Source organism: Xyrauchen texanus, chromosome 1, assembly GCF_025860055.1.
Source record: "Xyrauchen texanus isolate HMW12.3.18 chromosome 1, RBS_HiC_50CHRs, whole genome shotgun sequence".
In the NCBI taxonomy this organism is placed as follows: Eukaryota; Metazoa; Chordata; class Actinopteri; order Cypriniformes; family Catostomidae; genus Xyrauchen; species Xyrauchen texanus.
The window spans coordinates 47,775,161-47,785,720 of NC_068276.1; the positions used below are offsets into that span (position 1 = coordinate 47,775,161).

The 10,560-nt window shown below is 35.6% G+C and overlaps 1 protein-coding gene across 1 annotated transcript; it reads right to left on the reverse strand.

The window, feature by feature from the left end:
* Positions 1 to 130: 130 nt before the first annotated feature.
* pcolceb (procollagen C-endopeptidase enhancer b) lies at positions 131 to 10,175 on the reverse strand. The gene is made up of 9 exons (XM_052136867.1): positions 10,011 to 10,175; positions 8,075 to 8,183; positions 7,370 to 7,628; positions 5,476 to 5,600; positions 4,963 to 5,099; positions 3,140 to 3,681; positions 2,950 to 3,030; positions 1,810 to 1,980; positions 131 to 356 (listed from the first exon to the last, which is right to left on the reverse strand). Exons 1-9 carry the CDS (start codon positions 10,094 to 10,096, stop codon positions 226 to 228), a joined length of 1,641 nt encoding a protein of 546 aa, XP_051992827.1. The 5' UTR covers positions 10,097 to 10,175; the 3' UTR covers positions 131 to 225.
* Positions 10,176 to 10,560: the final 385 nt, after the last annotated feature.

The window sequence follows — 10,560 nt, forward strand, 5'->3', positions numbered from 1 at the left end:
CTGAATCTTACTGTGTTTTCTCTGTCTTGGTATTAGTAGAGAAAAACAAACACCAAGCTGAGCAGCATTATATGTAGTTACAACTGTATGTAACAATAAACCTCCCAGTTATAAATAAAAAGATGCAAAATAACAATTAAAGATTTAGTTTATTTAAACATATCAATGACTTGTGATTAAATTAGTCCAGAGTTGAAACCTGTTTCCCTCAAGGTGGCTGTGAGGTCAGCATGCTTTTTTTGCGAGATTGACCAGTGCTTTATCATGCACTGACTTGTGCTGAAGGGCAAAGCTGGATGTGGTCAGAGTGCCGACACCTTCATCATTCACGAGACCCATCAACACATAGTTCACTCCTATGAAAGATGATCAGATCATTAAATAAATGTAGAGTCAGTGGAATGAAATAAAGTTCAAAGTTGTACAATGATAATCTTTATTATATCAGTGAGCAATATGTATTCTGCAAAAGCATCCCTTGAATTAAAGGAATGTTCCGGGTTCAATACAAGTTAAGATCAATCGACAGCAATTGTTGCATAATGTTGATTATCACAAATATGATTTCGACTCATTCCCCATTTCTTTAAAAAAAGCAAAAATATAGGTCACAGAAAGGCACTTACAATGGAAGTGAATGGGGCCAATTTTTGAACATTAAAACACTCACGGTTTAAGGTATAGCCACAACACATAAAGGGTATGCGTGTAAAAAAAATTACTTGTTTACTAACCTTTTCTTTGTAAAGTTACAGCCAATTTTACAACATTGTTACCATGATGATGTAATGTCAACAAACACTTAAACCCTAAACGACAATTTAAACATCTCAAAAATTGTCTCATCTTCTTAACATCTCAAATAATTCACATGTTTTAACAGAAGAATTACTGTAAGTGCTTTTGTAAAATTACCAGCTTCATATGTTTGTGTTTAAACCCTCCAAAAATTGGCCCCTTTCACTTCCATTGTAAGCGCTTCACTGTAACTCAGATTTTTGCTTTTATAAAGAAAAGGAGGAACGAGTCGAAATGACTTTTTGTGATAATCAACATTACGCCACAAATGCTGCCGATTGAGCCTAACTTGAACCCGGAATATTCCTTAAACTTTATTGTACATATTTGGCCACTAGAGGACAAACAGATTCTAAACAATGCAAGCATTATTCTACACATAAAACACTGGTTGTAGATCAACAGTGTGTGTGTGTGTGTGTGTGTGTACATGTTAATACTACATTTGGTCACCACAAGCATAGTAAAGCCTGAGATCTCCTACATTGTGGGGTTAAGCCAACAGTCACCATGATGGAAATGGCTTATTAAACATACTAAATGATGTTTTTATGAACATGTAAATTTGCAAAAAGGTTTCTGTGAGGGGTTTAGGGCTAGGGTTAGTTGATAGAAATTACAGTTAGATCTGTATAAAATCCATAAATTGCATGTAAGTCTTTGGAGAGATAAAAACAAGTTTGTTTGTGTGAGCGTGTATTTATCACTTTGTGGGTACCAAATGTCCCCATAAGGATAGTAAAACCCGAAATGTTTGACCTTGTGGGGACATTTTGTCGGTCCCCATGAGGAAAACAGTTTTTTGAAAATGTAAAAATGCAGAATGTTTTCTGTGAGGGTTAGGTTTAGGGGTAGGGTTAGGTTTAGGTTTAGGGGATAGAATATGAAGTTTGTACAGTATAAAAACCATTATGTCTATGGAAAGTCCCCATAAAACATGGAAACACAACGTGTGTGTGTATGTGTGTGTGTGTGTGTGTGTGTGTGTGTGTGTGTGTGTGTTCCGTTTACCTTTACGCAGTGCTGGACACTTCATGCACGTCGCTGCCAGTGTGACAGACATGGTGGGTCCTCTCTTTTTGACATTAAGTCTACCTGTCTTAAATATCTTTATGATGGACAAGTCTACTTGTGCACTGCCTTGAGTTCCTGGAGTCACTGATGTCACTTTACCAGTCAGCACTGTGGGAGAAACAGAGGGATTTGAGAAAAACAGTGTTGAAAACTTGGACATACAGTATATACTGTGTACAGTGTGCCCAAAAAAATATTAGAAAATTTTCGGACACTTCAGCCACACTTAAAATATGATGAATGTTAGATTAACCAAGTGATATCTGTAAACAAACAATCCTCCCTCAGAACAAACCATTTTTGCTATTAGTTTAAAACCAACTGGCCCCAAGGTAATTTATAGAAGTAGAAATATATAGAATATATGTATGAAGTCAGTGCCCCATCCAGTTCACACATATGTCAAAGATGGCTAGTCCTACATAGAGTAGTAACTAGTTCATCACATTAAATATGGAAATGTTTTTCAAGTTTGACAACCAGAATGTGTCTAAATACTTTTTGTCCTTATTTGTAGCATTTGAAAACTATCAAACTTCTTTTTGAGAAATGTTTTGTTTGGAAACTGTTTATGCTATATTTCTTTAAACTAAATGCCACTTGGTTTGAAATTATGTGTGATGTAGTTAAAATACATTAATACAGTTTTACGTGATGCATAATATTCCAAATACTTTTTGGGACCAGGTGTATGCACTGTATTTATTGTTTGTTCAACATTGTATTATTGCACGATTATGGTGTGTGTTGTACAGTTGCATGCAGATTCCAACTAAAAAATGAAAGAAAAAAACAATCAACAAATATTGAAATTAGATAGAAAATAAAAATCTGTTCATCAAAGCCAAATTTTAACCATCAGTTCTTGACATAAACACATAGCGGTTTGCTTTAGCTCTCCTTCAGTTAGTCCATCATTACTGCCTGAAAAGCAGCCCTGCACTAAAAGCTTCAAATTGACATTCTTCATATAAGAGCACAGATAAGCACCTGGGGTCCATGTATGTGGCAGGCAATTAGAGGAGAAGAGAGTAGACAGAAATGGCAGGATAATAAAATATAAATAAGGCAACTCACCAAAATGACTGGGGCAAAATTGGGTCACAAGTGTGCCTATTCTCTTGCATGGTAGTGAACACTGTGGGCTCACCACCGAAGCTGGAAGATACAGATAAGCACACACACATTTAGTCAAGCACAAAAACACAAATCAAAATACTGCACCATCACACAGCTACAATGTATTTATTTATGTATGTATTTTTACCTGCATTTGTTGTTGTTGTTTTGTTCCCAGATTTTGTAATGGGACTAGTCTTTGGCTTTGCTGTTGGTTTTGCACCAAGTTTAGGCTTTACTTTTGGATTTGCCATTGTACCTGTTGGCTTTGGTTGATGCTTAATTGCAGATTTAGCTGTTGGCTTCGTCTTAGGCTTTGCTGTCACTTTTATGGCAGGTTTCGGTGTGACTCTAGTATCAGATCTTGTAGTAGGCCGTACTGGTTTGGGCCTGGGTTTTGGCTTTGATATAGGCTTAGGAGTTGGCCTAGATTGCATGGGCCTTGTCCGAGATTTTGGTGTTGGCCTAGGCCTTAGATTAGGTTTAATTTTAGGTTTGAGTCGGGCTGGTGAAGTAGTGGATTTAGTAGGTATAGTTTTGACTCTGGGCCTAGGTGATATGTCCAGGTCAGAAATGGTTGTGCGGGAGCCACGGGGGATACTGTTGTACTGGGCCATGAATCCTGCAGCTGTGACACTGAGATCTGATACAAAGTGCACCAATAGCTCATTTCCATTGGTCACTACCACACTGGCAAACAGAGATGTAAAGACAGTTATTATTAGTAGTTATATATACATATATATACATATATATATATATATATATATATATATATATATATATATATATATACTGTATATATATATTTAGTTTTTTACAGAAACTAACATGGCATGTCTCATGACACCTCTTGGTGTAGGAAATTTGCGAAATCATAAGATATCGTACGTTTTGGCTTGTAAGAAAAGGTACAACTTTTATTCCCATACAGACTAACCAATCAACCAACAGAATTTTTACATTTAAACAATACAGGCATAAAATCTTTGCTAGCCTCCTATTCAACACTTTTAACAAATTTGGTTACTCATTCCATATTTATTCATTTATTCAATACAAATGACTCATGTATGTCAATAACTTGTAATAAGTGCCCTCCATCTCATCCCAAACCGCGATGTTTTCTTTCTTCCATGGTACACAACAGTGATTTTCCTATTCAAATTGTGTCTAGATTAAGGGTTTGGGTAAGGGATTACACTTTATGATTAGGTTAGATTTAAGTTAAGGGGTTACACTTAATTTAACGTAATAACATTTCCTGGTTTGTTTATTTTTCTCTATGGGAATAAAAGTTGTATGTTTTTGTACGAGACAGCTTGTACGATTTCTTATGATTTTGCCATCTCGTACTATTATTACGACTTGTTGTTTGGTTGACTGAAACAATAACTAGAGAGTATGCATATGCACTTAAAATACATTTACATTTTTGCATTACAAAAAAAATCACAAAAAAGTGTGAATTATCCATTTACTGGTATACTTCAGAACTGACAAACGGAAGAGCTAACACCTCTATTAACTATCAGCAAATTGATCAGCCTGCCCAATAATATTACAGCACTAAAATAATTGAAAGGACTGCAAATAACAATTATTGCTAATTATTTATTTTAAGGAAGCAGTCTCAAATCTAACATCAGTATTGTCAACAATGAAGAAGGTTCACAATGTACACACTGAAGGTCACAATGAAGAAGAAGGTTCATTGACCATCAAAATGACAAAGGTCTTATTTTGAAACTGATGATTGTGTAAATGTAAAGTATTTCCTAATTGGGAAGCACATTCTTCCCCCATGTTTAAAAACAACATCCTCCTTTTCCTGTATAGATAAATTAGAAAATATCATGTCCTGAAAACCGGTTTGAGCGTCTCATTGAATTTAATTGTGTGTAAATAGAACCTGCAGGAACTATTGCATAAAACTTGAAATGAAAGGTACTGCATCGGGTTTGCACTCACTCTGGAGCAGAGTCTCCGCAGAATTTGCCAATACAACGCGAGTCATCGGTCTCTCCACCATTGAACAGGGCCACGTAGTCATAGCGACAGTATGTGTCCGATTCCAAGTCCAGTTTCTCAAACTTAACCTCAATCACCTGGGTATATACACATGCACACACAAGCGTACACACAGACTTTGATATGTTGTTATGGAACTGTATAGCTCTGAGTGAAAAAAAAAGCTATTTGAAAATAGGTTTTTCATTAATTCTTTCATGCCCCTCTCATGCTGTTTCCATGTCCCACCTTATACACTCCTTTCTGAATAGGGTCTTTCACATACTTGCTTAAATACACATGCTCAGACCTCTCAAACCAGCAGCACTTCTCTAGTAATCTAAAATCTAATTAACCCTCCAATGACTTAACACTTTATGCAAATAAGTCAATTTAATACCACCAGACTGAGCAACAAGAGGAAAGAAACGATAGAGAAAAGATAGAGGTGTGAAGTTATCTCTGCCAGCTGACCATGTTGGTCTCCACAGATATGTGCCAAGAGCAGCTGATGCCTGCTGGGTAATCAGATTCTGGCCAGTTGGGTGTCTTCAGTGAACCCTGAGGCTTAGTGAGTCGTCCACCACAGAACTGATTCTCTGTAGGGAAGAGGATATGTGGGAACGGAAAGAGAAATACTGTAAGAGAAATACTGTAATAAAATCCTAAAGGAATTTGTACAGGATTGGATGTCTATCATAATGGGATATATATATATATATATAGTGTATGTACATACTCTGAATGTTAAGAAAACAGTCTTTATGTGCTTTTCTAATCGAAAGCAAAAAGAAAAAGTAATAATTTGAGTAAATAATAAAGAAATAGAGGAGGTAGATGAGTTACATTTTTTAGGTATTGTTTTAGACTCACAACTTAAATTTGATAAACATATAAAAAAGCTCTCAAAAATGGTAAGGATTAATCTAAACTGTTTCAGACTTATTAGAAAATATATCTCAATTGAGGCAGTACATCTGTTTGTGCATGCAATGAGCTTGTCCCGCATTTCATACTGTATTACAGTTTGGACTCAAACAAGTGATACCTTAATTAGAAAAATTGAAATGCTGTATAATCGAGCCTTAAAAATAATGGATAAAAAGCCAAATCGATGGCATCACTGCAACGTTTAATTTTTTTTTAATATGCTAAGTTTTGCAAATTTTAAGAATCTGTCATATATAAAATAGATTTTTTAAATTTTTGCACAATAAAGCACCATCTGTTTTATGTAAATTGATAAAGAAACAGGATGATACAAATAGAATTACTAGGAGTTCGGCAGGTGGGAATTGTGGGATTAATTTTCGTAAGACTACACAAAGGCAAAGAGCCTTTTCTGTTGAGGGCTCCAAACTCTGGAACCTGCTGCCAAATGAGTATAAGGCAATACTTGAAATAAAGTCCTTTACATTGAAGGTAAAGCGGTGGTTTAAAATAAACCAGAACTGCACGCATATTTAAATGTAATAATTTTAGTATGTAAAATTTTAATGTAATGTAAAAGTAAAAATGTGTTTTCTTTTTTTTTATTAAAGTGTAATATAAGAGTGTAGTGTAATGTAAAAGTGTAATGTGATGTAAACGTTTTATGCTCGAGTTGAAAGCTCCGTTCTAGTATGTATAATTTAGGTAGGTATATATATAAGTGACACATTGTGGTAGTTTTATTCTATGAGTAGTAGTTTTATTTTTTATTTTGTTTAGAAAAGCCTTTCTAGGGACCTGAGATGCAAATTAGCTTTGGCTATACTCTCTATGTGCAATACATGTTTTCCAGTTTTGACTGGGATCATGTTTTTTTTGTACTGTCCCTATACAAATAAACTTATAAATAAAAAATAATTTGATGGTATACTATTATATGCAGTATTATATACATTTCCATACTTATTGGCCAGCAAAAAGGTATAGTTCAATTAACTGTAATTTTGTGACAACAATAGCAGGTCATGTTATCAAACTTAATGGGGTAAGATGTCACAATTTAACCTACCATTTAAAATTCACACAAAAAAATTATAAAATAGACTGTGTGTATCAAATCAACATACAAAATCACTGCTAGAGATAACACATTTCTTTATTTGGATCAAAATCTCTCCTACATCACTTAACCTATTAAAAATGTTTCAGATTATTTTTCATAATTTCAGTATATACTGTTGGGCCTTTTATCTTATTAGGATACTTTAGGATTGACTAGGAATAAAGCCTGAGAGAACATAGCCTATTTGTTCCTTGAGCATTTCTTGAAATATGTGTGCAAATCTGAACTGCAAACATGAATCGAACACAAAAGTGTGAAAATATAAAAAAAATAGTTTAGATTGCATTATTGAAACTAAAATTTGATTTATCCCACCATCTACATGTGGTTTTCCTCCACTAAAATAAGCCAGAAATCCTCTTCCTCCAGTGCTGCCATCAGACACCATCTCCAGCATCATGGTGTTTGAGGTGGAGATGAGGGCACCGGGACGGAACGTTCCACAGAACCGGCCCAGTTTCTGCGTTGTGTACGAGTGTCCATTATAGACATCCAAGTAGTCATAGCGACAGATGGAATCTGCCTCTAGATCAAACATCCTGAACTGCAGCATGACAACATGACCTTGTGGGACCTGATGGGAGAGGAAATAGTGAAAATGAACGAGGAAGTCATTGAACGAGCTGCGCAAGGTGGTTCCGTCGCAACGAGGCAAAAAGTTCATTTCACGATCATTCACTTTCTCTGTTCTTTTGTGGTGGAATGAGCTTCCAACCTCCATCCGATCTGTCTCAAACCATCTCAACATAAAAGAAACAACTGAAGACACATCTCTTCCGCGAGCATAATAGCACTTCCCATTTAGAAATAATATTTTTTTTAATCCCTTTCTTTGTCTGTCTCTTTCTCTAGCTTCTATACTACTCTAGCTCCTCTTGGAACTTGGTAGTGTGATACTGCAGATATTGTCCTCATTTGTAAGTTGCTTTGGATAAAAGCGTCTGTTAAATGACTAAATGATAATGCCATATTTGGAATGTAATAGAGGAGAACAATAGGAATTGAAGGTGATTAACTTACAGTGATGTACCATGTGCATTTGGAGTTTGGTTTGTAATGAGAGGGGAAACCCTCACTGGCCACAAAACCGGAGTCTGTCACCAAATGGCCACCACACAGGAAAATGGGCCTGGAGAGCACAGAAGAGGAATGACAAAGAGAAGAAAAGAAACAGTAGTTTTTCTTAGTCTTTCTTAACATCTATCCCTCTATTACATGATTAACCCTCAGTGACCAACTGTAGAACATTTGCATAAACATGACATTTATAAACAATGGCTTCCTAAAAAAACACTTTTCAAGGAAAAGTTCACCAAAAAATTTTAATTCTCTCATCTTTTACTTACACTCTAACAACTTTCTTCAGTAGAACAAAAAGGACAATTTTTAGAAGAATATCTCAGCTCTGTAGGTCCATACAATGCAAGTGGATGGTAAACAGAACTTTGAAGCTTAAAAAAGCACATAAAGCCAACATGAAAGTTATCCAAGAAACCTGACTCCAGTGATTTAATCTACAATATATCATCAGAAGTGATATGATAGGGGTTAGTGCGACTCAGATCAATATTTAAGTTTTTTTTATATAAATCTCCACTTTCACTTGCTCTTTCTTCTTCTTTTCTTTTTCTTTTATTTGACGATTCGCATTCTTCGTACATATCGCTACCTACTGGTCAGGGCTGCTAAAAGGTGGACATTTTTAGAAAAAAAAGGACTTAAATATTGATATGTTTATCACCCACTCCTAACATATCACATCTGAAGACACTGATTAAACCACTGGAGTTGGATTACTTTCATGCTGCCTTTATGTGCTTTTTGAAGCTTCAAAGTTCTGGCCACCACTTTCTTGCATTGTGTGGACCTACAGAACTGAGATATTATTCAAAGAATCTTTATTTGTGTTTTGAAGAAAAAAAGAAAGTCATACACATCTGGGATGGCATGAGGGTAAGTAAAGGATGAGAGAATTTTTGTTTTTGGGTTAACTGTTCATTGAAGGGATTAAAAACAGCAAAACATCAATATCAATAGTTTTATATTTAAGGGTTAAAGCAATAATGTCTTGACTTAAGGCAATACTGCCAGCTCTGCCATATAATAAGGATACACACACAAACCACACTTACAAATACACTCACACAAACCACAGTAAACTAAACAGCCACACAGCCTTAGTTTTGAGGTTCCAGAAAGGGCTACTGAGCTCTCTTTTAGAAAAAATATTTTATAAATGTTTTACTGGTCTACTGTCTTTCTAAAAGCAAAATGTATTCTTGTTCATGCATAACCAGGCACTCTCTCTGTCTTCCTTACAAATTGCATCACTTTTAAAAAACCTCAAGCTTGCTTTTGTTTCAACATGCTTTTCAGAATGAAAAGCCACAACAAACAAGACATTTCAAGGCATTTTTTGCTTGTGCTTGGAAGCGTGAAGTATGAGATTTTGTGTTGAACTTATACAGATCCTGGGATAGCTGTGTGAGAATTAAGACCTGATACAGTATGTTAACTTTAAAAACTGTAAAGAGCCATATATGTCAAATTTGTGTCTTAGGATAACAGCTCTGTTAATAGAAACTGTAAATTCTGTTTTATATTTATTGTTACCTATATAGAAAATGTACAGTAAAAATGTACATTTTCATGTGCATGCTTTGGAGGAAATCCCACCAAATGAGTCTAGTACAATCACACACCCTCATAACATTTTAATTACATTTTTTGCAGAGAAAAGTGAAATAAATAAATAAAAGTGTTCCCTCGGACTATCTGTTTTGTTAAAAGATTGAATCCTGCTGCTGAACAGAACTTCTGTGCTCTGTATGAGGCTTGGATACTAGTATCATCGCCTACATAATGCTTGCATTTAAAAACACACACACACACACACACACACACACACACACACACACACACACACACACACACACACACACACACACACACTTACCTTGTAAAATTGGTTTGGCTTTGTCCATGCACCCATCCTAACCCCAAAAACAGAACCCCCAAATGCCACATGCATACACCACTCATCCTTCTTCTCAAAGAGAAATAGAGAACAAGTTAGTTAGGGAAAAGTAGACAGGGGTGAGTTTAAGGGCGTGGAAAGAGACTGGACAACTGAAAGAGGGATTCAAGAGCCAGAGAGGAGAGTTAGACTAAAAGTGAGTGAATTGAAAGAGTAATGTGTCCCAGATGCCATTGCTGTGGTATGATGGAGACATTTAAAACTGAATAGAAAACTAAAAACAACCAAACACACACACCACCAACCCATACCACATCCACAATTGTTTGTCTAGATTTAATTGACATATGCCCATTCTGCATGTTGCATTTTTAGAGTAAGTTATTTGTTTTCTTTGTTTGTTAAATGGTCATGGGTGCAAATATTGAAACGGTGATATAATCAGAGCAAAAGTCTGCTCATAAACAGCACAACTAGAGAAAGACCTTTTGTACTTTGCTGTTGATTTTATACTCGGCATGGTCTGTCG

Excerpts from the sequence above, each read along its gene's own strand:
- pcolceb (XM_052136867.1), bottom strand. The coding sequence starts at position 10,096 with ATGAGTGGTGTATGCATGTGGCATTTGGGGGTTCTGTTTTTGGGGTTA. Across the intron at positions 7,629-8,074 it reads AATGCACATGGTACATCACT|GTCCCACAAGGTCATGTTGT; the intron begins GTAAGTTAATCA and ends CTCTCCCATCAG. Across the intron at positions 5,100-5,475 it reads TATCTGTGGAGACCAACATG|GTGATTGAGGTTAAGTTTGA; the intron begins GTCAGCTGGCAG and ends GTATATACCCAG.